We start from the raw sequence: 22,510 nt of genomic DNA on the forward strand, positions 1-22,510 counted from the left end.
GGGTTCAAAACCTCGTTGGAATTAAAATAATTTCAAGAAGAATTTTTTTTACCATCAAATTTCACAGAAGCTTTGAAAAACTTCCCTTAGAGTGAGATAACATTTTGTAGTTTTCCAACTATGTATTTAATGAGCATTCAGGAAGTCCACTGGATGGGCTGCTGCCTACCTCTGCACTCAGATGGTATCCAGAGCACTTGGGCAGAGGCACTGCTTTTCTTCATGTTAGAAACTCAGTATTCTTGTGAAGAGCTTAGCACAAAACACTTTAGTTATCAAAAGTTACGATGTTCCAGAAATATCAAAATTGATCTTGTTTATTACAGAGAAACAGCCTGAGGATGACAGCTCCCAAGCCTTCCTTTCAGCACAGAATGGATCTCCCCGCTTGAACCGAGCAGAGGTCCTGGCCAGGCCTGCTCCCCAGGAGCCCTACGATGTTGTCTTGCAGCGAAAAGAAAATGAAGGATTTGGATTTGTCATTCTCACTTCCAAGAGCAAGCCACCTCCAGGAGGTAAGGGCTCTTGTGTCCTGGTATCCCTCCCTCTAATTCCAGTTTTCTGAGTCACCCACTGGGGTTTGTGAAACTAGCTAGGAATCATGTATAAATTGCCTTTTTTTTTAATGCTGAATATTTCATTTATTTTTAAATTAGGTAGTTTGCATCAGTCTTCCAGGCTTCAGGTTTGTTTATCTATCTCAGAGTCTATAAAAAATCTTAGTAGTTCAGTTTGCATCCACCTTATATTGTGACAGTATTACCAGGGATGTGATCTAATTGATGTAGTGAAAGGACAATGCTGAATTTTTTTTTAAATTATGGGGGCATAGGGTTTTTTTTCCCCCAGATTAGGACAAATACAGAAATAAATGAAATGCTAGAAGCAATTGAGAAGAAGCAAAATAGAAAAACCTTGACCCAGATGTGTCTTAAATAGTCCTTTCATGTTATTTAATCATAATTGCCTTATTGCAGCTATAAATTGACCTTAAATGATAAGAAGCAAAAGTTCTGTCAAGACCTTGAAATATCCTGAACCTTAAAATGTCATCTGAGAAGGATTAATATGTATATTAATTTAATATGTATATTAATTTCTTCAACAAAGGAGGAATCACATATTCTATGTCCAGGGCTGTTATGAATTAGCAAATTAATATTTGCTGTATCTTTATGTTTCTAAGTGATAATCATCTTTAAATATAAAATACAAATGAATATAAGATGAGAACCAGCAAACTAATATTTATGTGTCATGCTTGTCTAGTAGCTTTATTTTTCCAAGTCAAGTGATAAAAATCTGTGACCACATGGAAATGCACTCTTCGCTTTGCCAGGGGATTTGATTTTATCTTGAGTAGCGAGATCCTTTTAGACTAAATGGTCACTAAAACCTTAGTGAAAAATGAAAACACTTTCAGGAAAGTGTTGTGAGCCAAACCAATTTGCAAAAATCTTGCTAAAATCAATGCAAGTGTGTAAAGGAAGAAGATTCTATGACATGGATGAATTATTACTATGGTCTCAGGTCACTGCTCACTGATACTAGTTTCCATTTTCCAAAAGCTGTTGCTATGGTAATGCTTGGAACTGGAACTGTTACTGATGCTGTGAGGATGATTATGTGGCCTGTGTCAGAAAAATGAGAGAAAGCAGCTGTTAGGTGGATTTTATGTTATGTCATTGGAAACCAGTATCTAGAAAAACAAATGACCGTTTTAGATAATCATATTCTGATTCGAATACCATGCAATAATCCTGGGCATTCAGATTAACAAAAATAGTGAAAGATTATTACTCAGCATGATAGATGCTAACCACTTTCCGTATTGAGCATATTCCTCCTCTAGCACTACAAAAATTAGGAGAGTCTAGTGTTCACCATAAAACTAGGAGATACAGAGGAATTCAGTAACATATATTACTTAAATAGTTTAACCTATTTTTATATTTGAAATTTATGTTATACTTTAATACATTATCTGTTTTAAATATATCATCTTATTTGTGTAATTATATTTATTTAATTTGTTTATACTTAAAATCTTTTTATACTTCTTTGTTTACATTTCTTTTTACGATCTTGATGGCTTTACATACCATAGATGCTGGGTCTCTGTATAACATAGTGTCATTAAGTGCTGGGCTTTGTAATCAGACAAACATGGCTTCTAGACCCGCTTATGTCTTTTAATAGCTGCCTGATCTTGGGCACATTACTTACCCTCCAAGTGCTCCAGCTTCCCCTGTGAAATGAAGATGTTAACACTTCCTGTCTCGTATGTTTGTGAGGATTAAAAGAGATAATGCGTATGAAGCCCTTTGCCTGGACCTTCAATAAATGTTGGCTGCTGTTACTTGTAGTTTCTGCCATTGTCATTGCAACTGTCACTGCCTATTGACCTTTTTTTTCCCCTCTAAAGAAACGTTAAAAAGTTTATCAATATTTGAGTAATGAGATGGGAACGAAAGCCCAATTAAAATGTAAGATTGAGGTAACAGCTAATGCTTGGCAGGAAATGAGTGTTTGCAGCTCATTAATTATCAGCCTGAATGGTAAATTAGGCTTAGGTTGTCAAATGAATTTTATATAAAGTACTTGAGATTTTCAGTCATGATGCAAAACCAGAATTCGTAATTTCGCTGACGTGCTAGTTAATAATCTCACAAAATTCTCAGCCCTGCAAACAGTCTTCTTGGAACTCCATTTATCTCATAGCTAGAAGGATCCTGCGGTAAGATTACATGAGGAGCTTTCCCTCACAGAGTCCAAGCCGTTGCAGTATGCAGTCCACTGCATGACAGTGAAAGATTGGCTTTAAAAAAAGAGTTAGCACAGGTGAAAAGGCCAGAAACCTGTCTGTCAGAACAGATCCTTCTTTATGGATCTTGCCGTGGTACAAGTTGGTATTCTGCACAGTGTAGGTTGTTGGTTGGTTTGGTTTTTTTTTCTGCTGCTGCTGCTGAAATGTATTTTCTGCTGACACTTGTCACAGGAAGAGTTCCCACTAACATCTCTAATACCAGTTATAAAATTCTGTACCATTGACTTCTTCAAAGGTCAGGGATCCAGGCCCAGCATCCTTGTTGTCCTGGACCAGTTTGTGTAGGGCTACATGAGTGGAGTACTCAGCAGACACCTCTGTTGGAGATGGAAAGGACCTGACTAGTTTTTGCATGGCCAGTACTTCAGAGGTTTTAGCATTCCACTTTTCATACTTTTCAGTTCTGGTTGCAAAGGATTTCTTTTAGAAGGGGACATTTTCAGCTATTGTCCTTTCTTTTCCTGAAAAATAATATTTTAAGAGCACCAAAGTCATCTCAGCAGCTGGACAAGCCAGCCTGTGAGACAGATTTAGGCCAAAGATGAATGAAGATGGAGAAACTGACTTCATGCAAATACCTATAGACTTTGTGTACCAACAGTAAGGCAGGACTTCAGACTTTTCCTTAGCCGTGCGTACTCTAAGCGTGTGTGCATACTAAGTCGCTTCAGTCATGTCTGACTCTACGATCCTATGGACTGTAGCCCACCAGACTTCTCTGTCGATGGGATTCTCCAGGCAGGAGTACTGGAGTGGGTTGCCATTTCCTTCTCCAGGGGATCTTTCTGACCCAGAGATTGAACCCGCATCTCTTATGTCTCCTGCACTGGCAGGCGGGTTCTTTACCACTAGTGCCACCTGGTAAGTACTCTAAGCAGTTACATTGGAAACTTCCCAATCTTTTCAAACGATGTTCAGAAGTTGTCTTTCTACTGGTCTGTTTATCTTTAACTGTTTTGGTGGTGCTGCTATAAATGCCAAGACAATAACAATCTGACTACTTTTATCTCTCCTCACCTCTATAACCCTTCAGGAAGTTCTGTACCAAGATTTGCCAATTTCCTTTTGACCACATTACTCACATAATGAGAAAGGAACAACTGAGGCATCAGAGGTTTTTCTTGCTTGATGCTTTCCCAAGTCTGAACAAACCCCTTTCAGCGTGCCAGGGAGTTGAATGATTTTCTTCTTAGGGGATCTGGAATGAACATTGTTTACAAGTGAAATCTCTTCTAAGAAGGAGAGTTACTGAGATATTAATTTAGAAGGTCACCACCGGGCCCCTGTGTGATTCTCCATGTATTTCTGACGTGCTGCCTGTTGTCCCAGCTGGGCGTCAGCTCACGTCACCTGGCACAGGATACAGCCCATGGTGCTTGTGCTGTGCTTAGTTGCTTAGTCATGTCCAACTCTTTGAGACCCCACCGACTGTAGCCCTCCAGGCTCCTCTGTCCATTGGATTCTCCAGGCAAGACTACTAGAGAGGGTTGCCATGCCCTCCTCCAGGGGATCTTCACAACCCAGGGATCAACCCAAGTCCGTGGTGCTAGCGGTAAAGAATCTCCCTGCCAATGCAGGAGACGCAAGAGATGCAGTTTCAATCCCTGGGTTGGGAAGATACCCTGAAGGAGGAAAATGGCAGTCCACTCCAGTGTCCTTGCCTGAAAACTTCCACGGACAGGAAGAGCCGGGAGGGCTACAGTCCATGGGGCCGCAGAGAGTCAGACATGACTGAGCGACTAAGCACAACAATGAGGAAAATGGTGTAAGTGCTTGATATAATTCAGAGCTCAAGGCACTTGCTTCCACATGGACTTCCTCTTTTTTAGATAAAATCTCCCACTGCATAATCCTAGAAGAGCCAAGGAATGGCACTTACTGTCCATGGGGCATAAATCATGGCCAAGAATAACTTCCAGTCCAAATGAAATTCTATTAAAATGGCTCTAACTTACACCTAGATATAATTCAGAAATACTAGTAAGGAGCCCATTTTACTGTAGAAATTAAACACAATCACAGTGCCATTTAACAATAGTAAATTGTCTTTATTGATGATAATCCACATTCAGCAGGAGCCCAAGTGCCAGATAAATGTAGGCAAAAAAATTCTAGAGAGCATAGGAGGAACACTTGTTCCTTAATGTGAATGCCCCTTATTAAATGGTGAAAGATATTTTCACAAGATTTCCTGAACCTCTGAGAACTCATTTTAAGGCGTAATAACAGTGAAGAGTCTTAATAGTTACTCTCGGAAAGCCTTCAGCATTAAACTAGAGATATAATAGAAGCGCACAGAGAGTCTTTCCAAACGTCTTAGAGCAGCTTTGTGCTTTCAGGGTAGGATTTTAACCATAAGCCAAATAATCTTAATGTTAAACACTTAATGTTCTAATTCCACTCAACTTTTCTAATTAAAAAAAAAAAATCTAGAGGCACAAATAAGAGGAATAAATTTTTTTCTAGAAGTAAGTAGGATTCATTTTAATGATCAGTCTTTTCACTGTAACTGGATTTCTGACCATTCTAAGTCCTGAACTTGATTTTGAACTGCATTTTTTTACAAGATTTCTTGTGGGAGTAAATGCCCCTTCAACTGAACCAAAAATGATCTCACTGTAGCAGTTTCTCAAATACCCAAAAGCATGTTGCAACCTAAACAGCCAATGACAAGAAACATGAGATATTTTCATAAATATCACTGAGGTCAGCAGCCTTTCAATGGGATTGTCAGGATGACAATATAAATTGGAAAAGGTTTCTGGTAAGTGGGGAAAAGCAAATAGCTTTATATGCCATGATCGCAGCTGTGTAAAGAGTATCTGCATGTCAACAAAGAACGGAAGATAATATGAAGATAGTTGCATTTGGATAGATGATCACTCGTGGTTTTTCTGATATATCTTGGAAGGATTTTCTTTGTTATTAGGTTGAATTTTTGATGCTGATGATGCTGATGATAAATCCAATACTAAGAGATATGTTAAATAATTGAAAAACCTGGGAACTTTTTTTCTTCATAGTTATTCCTCATAAAATTGGCCGAGTCATAGAAGGAAGTCCAGCTGATCGCTGTGGGAAGCTGAAAGTTGGAGATCATATCTCTGCAGTGAATGGGCAGTCCATTGTTGAGCTGTCCCACGATAACATTGTTCAGCTGATCAAGGATGCTGGTGTCACTGTCACGCTAACGGTCATTGCTGAAGAAGGTAAGGAGCTGTTACACCTGCCTTCCCCAAACTGATCTGAGGGACATAGAGCCTGCAGAAGTACCAGAGCCCCTGCAGTGATAGAACCATTTATACGTGCTGGAGTCTCATTTTTTGCCTTTTCCATTTAATGAATTTAAAAGGCAGTTTATTATAAAGTTGTCAGTAGCTCAAAAAAAATAATCCAGCTAGCGAGTGGTGGCCATTTATTTACATGCTGGAGGAGCAAGCACCCAGAGTGAAAGACATGGCTAATACTTTTCAGATCTTATTTTCTTAAAATAATGTCTTAAGTCTCTGTTTGAGTGAGAGAAAATCCTCTCAAGAGTTCAAAGAAAGTCACTGTTGATATCAAACCTTTCATGTCAGGCCCATGTCATAGTGTGCCTTGCCTTGCAGGCAGGGTTTCATTCTGGAAACTGCTTTATAAATGCAGGAGCAGGAATATGTAGGAATGGCCAGTAAATAGGGCATAAGATGCACTTAGTGTCTTGCCTTGCTATAAGGCTGCCTTTGATCGTTAAGATTTGTAATTAGGAACCGTTTTGAATAGCAACCAGTTCATGTTCTTTGCTTATGAAGTACAAGGTAACCATTATATAATGCTTACCTCCTATTATTTTTCCTAAAAACTAACAAGAAGCCAAAAGCAACAAATTTATGAAGTCAGTCTTTCCTATTAAAATTCCTTATATTGTAATGCATGTTCATGTCCCACTCCATCCCCCCCCCCCGCCGGCAGTGATCCTCTAAGCTATCAGTTTTCAGGTTTTTAAATTCTTGATTTTTCTTTCTTTTCCCTTCCTCCAGCACCACTAACATACATTTGTCTCTAAGGTGTTACATAAATCTCCCTTCTGTCCGAGATTCTGTAGTGGGATTTCTCTGTGGACGAGTTTGCCTGGCTGCTCTGAAGTCCTCCTCAGTGGAAGCTCCAGTGCTTCCCTACTCTCTGCACAGAAAGCATTTTTTGATTCTGCTCCCAGCCTGCCTTTTAAATTTTCCTCCCGGTTCTTCCCAAATCCTCTCTTTTTTCTAAATCCTCTTTTCTTTTTGCTGACCTGTGTGGCATGTGAGATCTTAATTCCCTGGCCAGGGATCAAACCTGCATGCCTCGCAGTGGAAGTGCAGTCTTAGCCACTGGGCTGTCAGGGGAAGTCCCCAGATCCTCTTTTGAACTGGGCCTCACTGGTCTCCGTGCACACGGGCCTCCCATCCCCCACTGCATTCCTTATCTCTGCAATTCCTTGAGTGCTCTTCTTACATCACTATATCCCAAATAAAAGGGTCTGCTCTTTGAAGACAAAGAAAATATTACCAATGGACTATGATACTCGCTGTCTCCCTCATTGCAAGTGGATTCTTTACCAGCTGAGCCGCCAGGGAAGCCCTGATACTTGCTAGGCACTCAGTAAATTTTTTTTTTGAAAATGGATGAATGAGCAAAATTAAGGATTTTTTCAGTTCTATGCCAATACCTAGTAGAAGCAAGATACACCCAGTAGAAGAAGTAAGGCTTTTGACTGACAGAGTTCACTGACACCTATTAGCTAGTTGGCAGGCCTTAACACATCACTTAACATTTCTAACCTTCAGTCTTTTTTTTCTTCGATGCAATGGGAATAATGATATCTATTTCAAGATCACTGTGAAGATTAAAGGTGAAAATATACATGTCTGCATAAATACCCTAAGGTGCTCATCTAATTGTAGCTGTCATTATTTTACCATATCTTTGCATGGCCTCCTTCCTCATTCTGGTCTCCCCTAAGTCTCACTGCCTGCAGAAATAATAATGTTTAGGAAACACTTACTATGTAGCAGGTATTGTCCTGAATGCTTAACGTCTGCTGACTCTTAATCCTCACACTAATGCTAGGTCGGCACTATTAATTTCCTATTCTATGGATGAGGGAGCGAGCCACAGAGCCGTCAGAGCCGTCATAGAGCTAGTGACGGAACAAGTGTCCACATCAGGCCTTCTCTCCAGAATCTGCATGCTCGTAACTGCTCTGCTTTCCCCTTGTAGGCTCAGGATCTAAAATAAACCTCTCCTGGTCTGCCCCAGGCTTCCTCTCTTCCCTTTCTCAGCTTTACTTCTCTTCATTGTACTTGTCTCTACCTGAGGTTATTGAACTGTGAGTTTCTTTCTTTGTTGTCATCTCCCCTACTAGAAAGTAAAGTCATAAGACTTGTGAGGGATTCTGTCACGGTGGTGGTGGTTTAGTTGCTAAGTCTTACAGAACAGAGAGAGACTCACAGACAGAATGCAGACTTATGGCCGTCATGTCCAATTCTTTGCGACGCTATGGACTATAGCCCCGCAGGTTTCACTGTCCATGGGATTTTTCAGGCGAGAATACTGGAATGGGCTGCCATTCCCCTCTCCAGGGGATCTTCTCAACCCAGGGATTGAAACTGGGCATATTCTTTTACTGCTGGGCCACCAGGGAAGACCCAGAGATTTTATCATCAGTTCAGTTCAGTTGCTCAGTTGTGTCTGACTCTTTGTGACCCCATTAATCACAGCACGCCAGGCCTCCCTGTCCATCACCAACTCCCGGAGTTCACTCAGACTCATGTCCATCAAGTCAGTGATGCCATCCAGCCATCTCATCCTCTCGTCCCCTTCTCCTCCTGCTCCCAATCCCTCCCAGCATCAGAGTCTTTTCTAATGAGTCAACTCTTCTCATGAGGTGGCCAAAGTACTGGAGTTTCAGCTTTAGCATCATTCCTTCCAAGAAATCCCAGGGCTGATCTGCTTCAGAATGGACTGGCTGGATCTCCTTGCAGTCCAGGGGACTCTCAAGAGTCTTCTCCAATACCACAGTTCAAAAGCATCAATTCTTTGGTGCTCAGCCTTCTTCACAGTCCAACTCTCACATCCATACATGACTACTGGAAAAACCATAGCCTTGACTAGACGGACCTTAGTCGGCAAAGTAACGTCTCTGCTTTTGAATATACTGTCTAGGTTGGTCATAACTTTTCTTCCAAGGAGTAAGCGTCTTTTAATTTTATGGCTACAATCACCATCTGCAGTGATTCTGGAGCCCCAAAAAATAAAGTCTGACACTGTTTCCCCATCTGTTTCCCATGTAGTGATGGGACTGGATGCCATGATCTTCGTTTTCTGAATGTTGAGCTTTAGGCCAACTTTTTCACTCTCTACTTTCACTTTAATCAAAAGGCTTTTAAGTTCCTCTTCACTTTCTGCCATAAGGGTGGTGTCATCTGCAAATCTGAGGTGATTGATATTTCTCCTGGCAATCTTGATTCCAGCTTGTGCTTCTTCCAGCCCAGCATTTCTCATGATGTACTCTGCATGGAAGTTAAATAAGCAGGGTGACAATATACAGCCTTGACGTACTCCTTTTCCTATTTGGAACCAGTCTGTTGTTCCATGTCCAGTTCTAACTGTTGCTTCCTGACCTGCATACAGATTTCTCAAGAGGCAGGTCAGGTGGTCTGGTATTCCCATCTCTTTCAGAATTTTCCACAGTTTATTGTGAAGATTTTATCATAGTTGGTGCTAAATCCCAAGAGCCAGAACTGTGTTAGCCACATAGTTTGTGCTCAATAAAAATTTTTGAATGAAACTTATTGTTAATATGAATCTGGTAAGATTTCTCTTAGTTTCTTTACCATGATCTCTATAGCCTGCTTTTTAGCCTTAAATTTGTTCTGTGACCCACAAAGAAAAGCAGGCGTCAGTGCCGCAGGAAATGACATTTCAGAGTTGTTCTGAGAATGATGTATGTGGTGCATTTATATCACCATGCTTGGCATGCAGTAGTGATAGAAACTGCTAGAAGTAGTGGAATCAGCAGTAGTATAGATCAGTATTTCTCAAACCACATATAGAAGTGTCAGTGGTTTTTTCCCAGTTCATCATAGACCAGCATTTTTGTAAAATATAATAAAAAGTAAATAATTAAAATGAGAACATTGTTCTGTCAATTTGTTACAAATTTTTTTTAATTTTTACTCTCAGTATCAGTACACATCTTATTGCTGACTAACAGACCACACTTTAAGTAGCCGAGATAGAGAAAAAAGTGGTCTTTCTACTGCTGAATGATATTAGTATTTTTTTTTTCAAAATTACCCTTTAATGTTGATGGTGTTTTCTCTAAAAGGTTGTCCAAAAGTACTCAGTCATGTTTCTTTTGAAAGTTAATTTGGGATCCCCTGGCAGTGCATCGGTGAGGACTCTGTACTGTCAGTGCCGTGGGGGTGTGCTCAGTGCCTGGTCAGGAACTAAGATCTCACAAGCCTCAACATGCGGCAAAAAAAAAAAAAAAGATTAACTTTGACATTCTGGTCCTGATACTTCTAAACCTGTGTACTGGGAAATCTTAAGACTTCTTATGTAATACCAGTCAAAATTTAGGAAAATTAGAAGGGTGGAGATCCATGCTTTAAGGTGTATTTCAAATGTAGGTGTAGGCTCTTAAAATATACAATCACGTTTGACATGTAAATTCACATTTCAGTGATTACACCTTATTCCATTATTCTCTGTAAGTTTTACTAAACTATGGGAACATTCAGAATCTCTTACTAAGAAAAAATAGAAGTGTCCCTTCTGTCCGTAAAATCCCATTCATGGCGTTTGTAAGCGGTCCAGTTTTCTCTTTGTAGTCCATATAAAGTCTATTAACTGCACTAAAGAGTCAGATGCATATCTATAACTCACCAGCTGTTCTTAGAAATCACACATTCAGATCAATACCTCAGAGCTTCGTTCCTTCCCATGTGTTACCTCTCCCTGACTCTCCATAGCCATTCACTATGAATTGATAAAAGACAACTACCTGGAAAGATGGAACTTGTTTCCTTCATCTTCTTTTCCCCCCTTTGCTAGATACAATTCAGTATTTGTGCTTATTTTGCCAAGTTCCCAAGTCAAATGTCATGTATGGTGTAAAACCCTCAAACGTACTCAGGACTCCCTCTGGCTTGTGGCATTCCTACGACACTGCCCGCTCTTCCGTATAGCGGCTCCTTCTCATCATCTTAAACTGACTAGACCTGCTTGTTCTTGCTTGAAGAAATATTTAAAATGTATTCTTTTTCGAAGTTGATTTCTGACGTTGTGCCGGTTCTTGTTCGTTTCATTTTATGGTGAACCCAAGGCACCAGTTTCCAAGGACGATGTCAGAACGGTTCTGGTAGTCATTTTGTGTTTTCCGTTTGTTCCTGTTCTCACTTGTCCTCATTCTCCACTCTATCTCTCCCACCTTTCCCACTGGCAGTTATGCCAGTGTGTTTTATGTGCCTCTTTTTATGTCTTTTAAAATACCTGTTTTTGTGTGTGCGCATTTATTTTTGATTTGTATAAATGACACTGTATTATAGATTTTAGGCTGGGTTTTTGTTTCCCCCCCCTCAGAACCATGTGCTTTCTTCTCTTTTGTCACTTAATTGTTACAGGATCCAATGAAGGATCTTACATGGCATTTACTTGTTGTATCTTTTTTCTTTTTAAACGAACCATAATTCATGTACTATAAAATTCATTATTTTTAAACTATACCAGTGGTTTTTAGTATTTTCATAAGGTTGTGCAAACGTCACCACCAATTCCAGAACATTTTATCACCCTTTTAAGAAACCACTACTTCTTTCTCTAAGGATTTGCTAGACATTTCATGTAAATGGAATTATATACTATGTGACCTTTTGTGTCTGGCTTGTTTCACCTAGCAAAATGTTTTCATGGTTCATCTGCGTTGTATGTAGCATGCCCGTTCTGGGCTTCCCTATGGTTCAGACAGTAAAGAATCTGCCTGCAGCGCAGGAGACATGGGTTCAATCCCTGGATCAGGAGGATTCCCTGGAGAAGGAAATGGCTGCCCACTCAGGATTCTTGCCTGGAGAATCCCATGGACAGAGGAGCCTGGCAGGCTAGAGTCCATGGGGTTGCAAAGAGTTGGACATGACTCAGTGACTAACATACACACCCATGTCCTTTTTATGACTAAAGAATAATATCCCATTATGTGTATATACATTTTGCTTATTTATTCATTATTTGATAGACACTTGGGTTTTTTCCTATTGTGAAAAATGCTGCTGTGAATGATGGCGTACAGGATTTTGTACAGATATATGTTTTCATTTTTCTTGGGTATATACCTAGGTGTAGAATTGTTAGGTCATATAGTAACTCATCCTTAGCCTTTTGAGGAACTACCAACCTGTTTTCCCCAAAACCTGCATTGTTTTGTAATCCTACCAGTAATGTATGAAGCTTCCAATTTCTCCACATCCTCACCATTTTCTTGTGTGTGTGTGTGTGTGTGTGTGTGTAAGCCATTCTAGTGAGTGTGAAGTAGTAGTAGTAGTAGTAGTAGTATTGATTTGTATTTCCCCAGTGACTAATGAGATTGTCTTTTCATGTGCTGTTGGTCACTTACATATCTTTCTTCAGAGAAATGTCTATTCAAATTCTTTGCTCATTTTTAATTGGGTTGTTTCTTTTATTGTTGAATTATGAGGCTTATATTCTGATTTTAGATCCTTATATGTGGTTTGCAAGTCTCTTCTCCCATTTTGTGGCTTATCTTTTCACTTTCTTGATATTGTCTGCGGATGCACAGAAGTTTAACGTTGATGTAGTCTAAATTCATTGATCTTTTCTCTGGTCGCTTGTTCTTTTGTTATCAGAGCATTATGTGCCTTCAGGATGTATCCAGGTTGCTGGGTAAACATTTCGATTGCTTTCAACTGCTTGACCACTTTCCATACTGTCTGTTTACCACTCATTACTTGCCTACCCCCCAATAGATAGCCACATCCACATTGTCTCCGGCTCCGCATTATCACCAGCTATCCTCATACACTTTCATATGTCTATTTTATAAAACTGTGTGAGAATTTATTTGACTGAAGTTGATCAAAGAAATTGCTGACTTTGACCAGGTACTGCACTATCAGCTTATCTTCTGTAACTGCGGCATCTGCGTTTCCACCAACAGAACACTGAGGGCTCCTTATCTTCACAGCCCTTCCTCCAATACTTGGCCTTATCCAGCTTTCAAGTTGGCTAGGGTAGAGTATGGAGAGTGTCACTTCATTGGTAGATAATTGGCATTTCTCTGCTTACCCATGAATTTGAGCATCTGTTTTTCTTCTTGTGGATTGCCTCTTCAGAATCTTTACTTATTTTTCTTGTGGAGTTGCTGTCTTTTTCTTGTTGGCATGTAGAGATTCCTTATGAATTAGATGGGCATTAGCCAACTTTAGTTTTAGAAAGTACAAATCCCTTTTCCAGTCATCTGTATGTTAACGTTAACTATGGCTCCCTTTATTATACAGATTCTTAATTTAGATGTCACCAAATCAGTCAATTTCTACTTCATGGCTTATGCTTTTGAAGTTTTGCTTAAAATAAGGTATTGCTCCGCACCCCATAGCACAGAGACTTTCTCTTACATTATCATCTATTAGATTCCTAATTTTGCATTTAGGTCTTTAATCCATCTGGAGCCTAACTTTATACATAGTTTTAGGAAGGATCCAGTTTTATTTTTCATTCTTAGAGTGAGCCAGTTTTTCTAGTGCCAGCTATTAGACAGTAGTACTTCCTCATTGATTTGTGGAGCCATCTCTTCTGTATGTTAACTTCCTCTTTAAACGTGCTCTCTATCCTATTCTGCTGGTTTATTATTATCTATATGTATATTATATATATATAATTTTAATATATAATTTTTAAGAATTTGTGTGTACATATACATACATACATATAAGAACCTCTCCTAAGGTTCTTCTACACACACACACACACACACACACAAACACGTGCATGCACATATACACATAAGAACCTTCTCTCATAAGGTTCTTATTTATTCTTGGTAAAATGATTGCCAGTATATTATGATGTTTGTTGCTATAGTTTTAACTGTGGAATTTTGTGTTTATCCACCTGAGAAGCCCTCTGAATACACTTCTTCTTAAGTAGGTACATGTAGAAACTCTAGAAAAAGTTTAATTCTCATTGAGGTAAAGATGTTCTTAATCCATTGCTTTACTATTTGAAGAATTTTCAGATAAAATTCAGTGAAAACATAGGCCTGTTTGATACCGTGGAATAAATATTTAACTTTGAGAAGTAGAATATCTTTTACACATATATTGGAGATGTTATATAGGATGGTTTGAAGGACTAAAAATTAAAAGAAATATTAATGATAGAAAGTTTATTTAATCTTGAAGAGGATAGCAAAAAACAACATGTAAGAGTAAGCATCAATTTGTGGTGCTTTTTGCCTAGAAGTGATGTCTCTTATCCTTAGGAGAAGGTAGAGGAAAATTTGAAATTGATCAGAATTTATACTGTCCTGCTCTGAAGTTACATACCCATTCCTCTAGCAAGATAGTGAAGCCAAAAAAATTAGAAACTTGGACTAATTAATACAGAGGTACAGTTATCTTTCAGTCATCTCACTGATAGATGTAATATTTCCCAGCAGATTCTATCGCCTCGATAGTAGCCATGAATTTACAATGACAAAATTCAACTCTATAATAGTACTCAAGTTTAGAGACAGGTAACTAGAAATTGACATACCCAGTAAGCAAAGGGTGAAAGGACTTCTGGACTTTTTAATGGACACAGGAAAATGTGAATGAGGGTGATTCCTGCAGTCATGGAGTCCACAGTCTAGCAGAGGAGACAGGTTTTTGACCCAACTCTGACATAATGTGGTAACTGCTACGAAAAGTGGGCATAGGGAGCCAGGTAAGATTTCACAGAGGACATGACATTTTTGAACAGGTGATGAACTGGGAAGCCAGGAGTGCCAGGTGACAGGTTTGGATAGTACCTTAGGAGCAATAAACGTCGCCGTAGGTCCCCAAGCGAGGCCGTGGCGTTTTTCAGTGTCTGTGCTGGGACTGGAGTCCAGGAGGCAGAATAAAGATGAGACTGGGGGCTGAGGAGGCCAGTGTAATTTGTTAAGGTAATTAGGGAAATTAAATTCATGACAGTGAATAAACGCACAACAGACAAGTTTCCAGGTCACACCCCTGCCAAAAATTAAAATTAAAAGAATTCATGTTCCACTCTCCCTGGATCATTTCACTTTAAAGAGGAAAGACAACCCTCTGGATGAGTGCTGCAAAGTTGGGCCTCCACCTGTACATCTGGTACATGGTGTTGAAACGCATGTAGACACACAAGCCCAGCAGGCAGAGTCAGAGCATCAGAAACCCTCCCGGACTGCCACAGTTTAGCCAGATACCATCACTGTCCTCCCACCACTATTTATACTCTGGCCTGTGTTTTCAGAGTGCTTTCAGTTACAAGAAGTTCTTAAATAAGAATAAATTATTTATCTATGTTTTTAGTCCCAAGAACTTTGAAGAGAAACAACTTAATCCAAGCCATAAAAGAGCAGCGCACTTAGTGACCCTGAAGCCCCAGTTTTCTCTGTAGAAACTGCTTCCTAACCATTCATATTCCTTGTCTTCCACATCAGCCTTTCTGCTTTCATTATATTCTGAGATTCAGATTTTATCAGTTTCTACAGATTCTGACCTAAAAATGGCCCCTACATGGGACATTTTTGCTGAAGTTAGGTCAGTATTTCAGAGTGTGCATCTTGAGAGAAACAGAGCCCACATCATTTTGACGATTATGATGATAGCCATATGATCATTTTAATAGAAGCATTTTTATAGTAATATACCAGGCGCTGATCTAGCATATAGTAACTTAATAACCCTATGAGGTAGCTGTAATTCCTTTTTATAGATGAGATGATTAGAAGCACAGAGAAGTTAATGTGTTCAGGAACACACAGCTAGCAAATGATGGGATCTGGCTTAAACCCCATCAGTCTTGCTCTAAAGTTTGTGGTCTTGATCATTAATCTGTGTTCTCTTAAAAATTCCTGTTACTTTTGACTGCATTGAGTCTTCACTGTGTTGTGCAGGCTTTCTCTAGTTGCTACAAGCAAGGGCTACTCTCCAGTTGCGGTGCCCGGCTTCTCATTGCTGTGGCTTCTCTTGTCGAAGAGCACAGGCTTCTGGGTGCACAGGCTTCAGTAATAGTGGTACAAGGGGCTCAGCTGCCCCACGGCATCTCAGACCAGGGGTCAAACCCTTGTCCCCTGCATTGGGAAGCGGGTTCTTACCCACTGTGCCACCAGGGAAGTCTTTTTCTCTCTGATACTTTAGCCTATGAATTGAAATTTTGGTGTGATAAAACATTAGAAAGTTTCAGCCTTAAAAATGCAAGTTGAACAACCTGAAGAGTGTCTTTTAACTGTCATCTCCCATGAATTGGCATCTAATTCTAGATGCAAGCAGTTACTCAGCTTAGTTATGAAATCTGTTAAGGAACAACAGGAGTTCTGGAGCTGTTGAGGATACAGAAACAAATGTTTCTTTTTTTCATTTCATTTGTGCTCTGACAAAACAGAATCAGTAAAATCTTTATAAACATTTGTCAACACTCAGGATGATTTTCTAAGTTTGTCTCTGACTCTAGAGTCAGGTGAAATGACTACTGCTATATTGAAGCTGCAGGTTAAGGATATGTGTGTGGTTTCCAGACTGGCCTCTGTGTTCCAGCATTCTTAAGACCTGTCTTTGTCACCTAGGGCAGTTTACCAGTTATGAGCAGTGTGCCTGGGAAACCCATAAATTGGTTACAAGTTCCTGGAGCTCCATCCTCTCAATAATAATGACGGACTGTGTTCACTTCTGTTTCCATGTTGGGTGGAAAGGCGACCAAAACAATGGTGAAAGAGGGAAAGCGGGCGCAGTAAGAATGATTCCGGTTTTCTCCATAAACATCCATCAGAAGCCACAGGGGAAAAGACATAACATTTCAGTTGCAGCCAACAGTCCCTACCGTTGGGAACTTGTTATTGTCTCACTTTCATAGATCTTCTTGGCCTCCACATTTTTATGTACAAATTCTTATTTCTCTCATTTTTGCCTTTGAACAGAGCATCTTGGTCCACCATCAGGAACAAACTCCGCCAGGCAAAGCCCAGCCCTGCAGCACAGGCCTATGGGACAGTCACAGGCCAACCACATACCTGGGGACAGGTAGGGCTGGTCTTCTCAGGTTATGGTTTTTTTCTCTCCTTGTCTCCCCCCTTTTCATTACCTGCCCATGCACCCCAATCTCCACAGAGTTATGCAGAAGCCAGCCAGTAAGGTCAAGACAAGACCTCCATCCTCCAATCCCTCTGTCCCTTCCTCCCTCTTCCCAGCCTTGGCCCGGGGTGCAGGGTAAGCATCCATTCTGCTGACAAGTGGGGATTAGAATGTGTGACAGTAGCCCCTTCTCTGCTGCCCTTGGTCCTTCCAGTTTTGGAAGAGAAGCCTAGACTCACATGGATTACTGTCTTCTCAGACTTACCTGAGCAGTAGTTGTGCATTATTTTTTTCTTTTGTTGAAAATATTATCCATGAAACAAAAACTAAATTTCTAGAAATGCCACAGAAGAGCCATTTTTCACTGTGACAAGGTCAGCCTATCTGCCCTTCGGTTCAGTGACTTGAGTGCGGTTTTCCTTGATGTAAAATGTGCTAAGACACCCTTACAACAAAACAAAAAAGCCCAGCATGGAGGTGTTGGTAGACTTTAAGCCATGCTACAGTTAGTGGCCAGTTTTTGCCTGGCATCTCTCTGCTTCAGACAGTCTGTCTTTATAGCAGTTTGTCAGAGGGAGAATGGTAAGGTTCAGCTTTTAAAGGAAAGGAAATTGATCTACCTTTACGTTTAGGCTGCTTTTCTTTTTCTCAGTTCTAAGAATGACTTGATTTCTCTCTCCTGTAGAAGTGCCACAGAAGGTGAAATTGGAAAAGACGTCTCCATTTCCTACAGACACTCGTGGTCTGACCACAAGCACCTTGCCCAGCCTGACACCGCGACGATTTCAGTCGTAGGCGGTCGGCACAGTCAGGTACCAGAGGCTTCCCCCCAGGTGCAGACTGGTCTTTCCTGTTGCTGAGTCACTGACCCTGATGAATTTTAACTGAAGATCAGTTCAGATGAATTTGTTCCCAAATGTGATCATTCCTAAGGACCTACTTTGTGTTTGGCATTCTGTTAGTGTCCACAAGAGAAAGGAGAGAGAGAAAGAGAAGTTTACCTTCTATTGGAAAAATTTGAACCCTTGGTTAAGTACGGAGAAATAGCAGTGTTTTAGCTAATCAAAGTAGGATTGGGGTTTTTTTGTTGTTGTTTTCTTTTTTCAGGGAAATTAGTCAAAATCTACTTAAAGGAAATACTTTCCAAAATTCTATTTTCAGTTCTGTTGTATATTGACCAACTAGTAGAGAAAACATGTAACCTTCAAATTTATTTTGGCTGTATTTATTTACATCCCTTCTTTATAATACAAAAATGCATATTGATATCATATGGGATCACTTATATGTGGAATCAGAAAAGATACAAATGAACTTATTTTCAAAACAAAAACAGACCCACAGACATAGAAAACAGACATAGAAAATAGCGGGGCAGAGAGTGGGGGGCAAATTTGGAGTTTAAGGTAACATATACATGCTATTACATGTAAAATAGGTAAACAGGGACCTACTGTAAGGAACCTGAGAGAGAACAGTTTTATATAAGTGTGTGTGTATGCGTAACTGAATCGCTTTACTGTATACTTGAAACTAACAACATCATAAATTAACTATACTTCAATTCTTTAAAATAAAAATGCATATTCAGAGTATAAATCATTTCTTCTAGCCATAAAAGTAGTCCTTCTTCGAACTGTAAATAAAGCAGTCCATGCAGACTTGTTTTTCTTACACTTCTCTCTCTAGGGCCTTGGTTGTTACCCAGTGGAGCTGGAGCGGGGCCCCCGGGGCTTTGGATTCAGCCTCAGGGGTGGGAAGGAGTACAACATGGGGCTGTTCATCCTTCGTCTTGCTGAGGATGGTCCTGCCATCAAAGACGGCAGAATTCACGTGAGTAGGCTTCTGTCTGCAACCCTTTTCTTCTGAAAATAGTTGATTAAAAGGAATGCAGAAACCTCTTGAGCCTATGAAGCAAGTCTTTCCATCATTACAACCTGAAAGGCAGATGCTTGTGATTTCATTTCCTCTTTGCAGGGTGCTCTTCTCTACTGCAGTTAGGCTGGCTGCACCAGCTTGACTTTGGTAAGAAAAAAATCAGTTTTACTTACATAGTCAACATGCAAGGGCAAAGGGATTAATAAATAAAGTATGCTTTCATCCTGGGAAAGCCAGGATGAAAAAGAATCATCTACTTCTTCCAAGAAACAAGAGTCCCAGGATTTTTCTTTCTCTCTTAGCTACTTCTAGATGTAGCCAAAAATTGACAAGCATGACTCTTCTGACCTTATTATCATTTGTAGGACTCTCTGAACCTTTGTTCATGACATTTCAGGATGGATTGTTTAATGGATCTGCAACATGATATTTTCCTCCCCTCTCCGGTTGTTACTTAGAGGAATCTTACATTGAAGATATTTGCTGGCCTCAGTTTTTAAAGAAATAGTTAATTCACTGGTATTCAGATAGGTTATAAGTAAAAATTTTAAAATCTGGACAACCTTCCCCCTACCTATCGCCTCATCCATCCTTACACACCCAGAGACTGATTTTATCAGTGTATTGCTCTTGAGGGGAACTCTTGTGTTAAAAGCCTTCTGTGACTTCAAAAGAGCTTTGGACTTCCTCCTTCTACTACCGGTAGGCATCAGGAAAAGAGGAATTTTTCTTTTCCGCCTTTTTCTTTTTTAAACTAAGTAAGCTGATTAGGCAAATGACCCTCCCTCACAGATTATTAGAAGGTACATTCTAGTAACAATCAGAAAAGTCTTCTGGGTGGTTGCGGTGTCCCATTATCCATATCACTGCTCCATGCCCAGGACTCATTTTATAAACATGTATGAAGTGTTGGCTTTACCCAAGAATTTACATATGCTACTCAGTGAGTTAGGAGAAAGAGTAATCCCCCAAAACAAGATACCATCCTTTCTCTAAAGGACTAGACTTCTGTAAGTTCAAAGAAAGGTGAGTACAAGTAGAGAAAATTTCACGGAATAGGTGGCTTTGGACAGTTTGAGAGGATTTTAATAGGGAGAGAGTAAGGAGACATTCCAGGCTGAAGAAATGAGCAAAAGGAAGTCCACGTCGTATACAGGGGACTGCAAGTGGTCAAGTTCACCGAGTGTATTTAGAAAATACACAGGGGAGTAGAAGAAAGTGGGAATATGCAAGCAGATTAGTCACCAATATGTAGGCCCAAGACACTGGAAAGTCACCGCCTTTTAACACAAGAGTTCCTTTCAGAGCAATGCGATGATAAAATCAGTCTCTGGGAGTGCCGGAAGGATGAGGGGATAGCTTAGCTAAATTCAGGCGTCCAGTCGTGGTGGTGGGAGTGTAGCTTGGATGGTAATACTGCGTTGGCCAGAATGTTCTGGTTTGTTTGTGACATCTCACAGAAAAACCCAAGCAAACTTTTTGGCTGACCCAATACTTTGGATGGAAGTTACATGATGCTTGTGGGATCAACTGTTAATGAAGAGAAGACCAGTTTAGATGGCTGACAAGTATTATATGAGTGAAGGATGAAGGGAAAGAAAGAGCAAAGGATGGCTTAGAGGCTTCACCCTGTCTGCACTGTAAGAAAACCATCAGGGAGGCCAGTGGGAGAAAGAGTCTGCTGAAGACTGATGTACTAAGCTGTAGTCACGGTGAAGGACCAGCCAGTTAAGCAGGTGTAAATATTTACCGGCAGTCAGTACCAGAGGTGAAGCTCCAGGCTGTCATCTCCCAGACAGAAGTGACAACTGACGCCTTTTCCACGGGTGAGTTCACTCAAGGAGAGGATCTGGAGAGTGGTGGGCTGGGGCAGGACTCTGTATAAGGCCTGTCATTAGTGTAACTAGAGAAGGAAGAAAAGATGAGAGTGAGAATGCAGAGCAGCAGAAGCAGAGCTGGAGGGTGTTGATGGCAATGAGAGGGCTGAAGGCCAGAGTCTTGGTGTGGCCAAAGCTGGGCTGCTGGCTCTTACCACAGTTCACTTTCTTCTATGTGTTAGTCACTCAGTCGTGTCTGACTCTCTGCAACTCTGGACTAATAGCCCACCAGGCCCTTCCGTCCATGGAATTCTCCAGGCAAGAATACTGGAGTGAGTTGCCACTTCCTTCTTCAGGGGATCTTTCCGACCCAGGAATCAAACCTGGGTCTCCTGCACTGCAAGCGGCTGCTTCACCGTCCTAGCTACTAGGGAAGCCCTGGCATCTCACTTTCTTAGAGAGACAGTTAATAAAGTGGGGAGAACATGGGTTTGGAAATCAGACAGGATAAGGATCAAACTAGTTCTGCCACCTTACAGCTGTGCAGAGTTGGGTAGCATCTCTGAACCTCAGCTTCCTAACCTGCAAAACGTAGATCTACATGTGAAATACATGGCCAGGCACACTTCTCTCAAGTTTTACTGACAGTAGTTTGAGGCACTGTTTATGGGGATGGCATGTTTATTTCTGGTTTTCTTCATCCTTTTTCTCAACTCCCTGCCTTTTTAAAAATAAGCATTTAGTTGTTTAAATCTGGAGTTAAAAAAAAAAAAACAAACACCTCCCATTGTTTAATATCACGATCCAATTAAGCCAAAAACTAGGATATAATTGAAATACTGGTTTCAACCCTCAGATACACCAATCTCACTAAATAAAAGGCAAGCAAGGAGGCCTTCAAGGATTCAAAGTCTACTTCCAAAACATGTTATTCTTTATAATGAACAGAAGCTTTAGAATTCTATGATTAAATCAGCTTTTATATAAAAAGCTCTGAAATTTGAAAACAAAAGGAAACAAGCTATTACTGCTATGCCTGGGTTTATTCTGAACTCGAATAGGTCAGCTTTGCAGAGAATTACTTTTCTGGCTACTAAATTATCAAAATCTTGACTTGGTGTAAGGATCACGGGAGCCTTGTTGTAAAGGACAGCTTACTCGGGTGACCACTTCCCCAGAGGAGGTGCGTTTACCTGCAGCTGACACTGGCGTGTGGAGCCACCTGGGCATCCCGCCTGCCTTCCCCTCTGGCCTGGCTCCTCTTCCCCTGCATCTTTTCTGTTAGGCTGACACTGTGCTTTGTATCCTGTGCCTATTATTCCCGTACCTGCAGCACCTGAGGCAGTGCCTTGAACATTGACAGCAGATGTGCCAGACATATTTGCTGAAAGCATAGAACACACAGTTTATATTTCCAGATGAGAGAATTTCTTTAATATTTAACTCCCAGAACTTATCACTGGGTAGACAGGACTTACACTGTTTGCTTGTTCTTTCATAAAGTTTAATAGTGTAATTCCCTAAAACAAGAAAATGTTAACTATTGATACAGATGGAAAGATGTTGAGAGGATCTGTAAATTTTGTGGGTCTTCAGCTGGTCCTTAAACCTTATTAAGATTTAGAGAGAGTAAAAAAGGTTTTGGGCTAAGGAAATGA

General features: G+C 40.4%; 1 protein-coding gene across 3 annotated transcripts in view; it reads left to right on the plus strand.

Annotated features, from left to right (window-relative positions):
• The window catches only part of MAGI3 (membrane associated guanylate kinase, WW and PDZ domain containing 3), a 241,312-nt gene that overhangs the window by 211,668 nt on the left and 7,134 nt on the right, over positions 1 to 22,510 (plus strand). For all 3 annotated transcript variants that reach the window (XM_060412922.1, XM_004002337.6, XM_012178938.4), the window contains exons 15-19: positions 327 to 515; positions 5,851 to 6,036; positions 17,004 to 17,106; positions 17,843 to 17,969; positions 18,847 to 18,990. In XM_060412922.1, the coding sequence (XP_060268905.1) occupies positions 327 to 515; positions 5,851 to 6,036; positions 17,004 to 17,106; positions 17,843 to 17,969; positions 18,847 to 18,990 (749 nt within the window). The remainder of the gene's footprint in view (positions 1 to 326; positions 516 to 5,850; positions 6,037 to 17,003; positions 17,107 to 17,842; positions 17,970 to 18,846; positions 18,991 to 22,510) is intronic.

The sequence above is a fragment of the Ovis aries genome, chromosome 1 (assembly GCF_016772045.2).
Source record: "Ovis aries strain OAR_USU_Benz2616 breed Rambouillet chromosome 1, ARS-UI_Ramb_v3.0, whole genome shotgun sequence".
Lineage (NCBI taxonomy): Eukaryota > Metazoa > Chordata > Mammalia > Artiodactyla > Bovidae > Ovis > Ovis aries.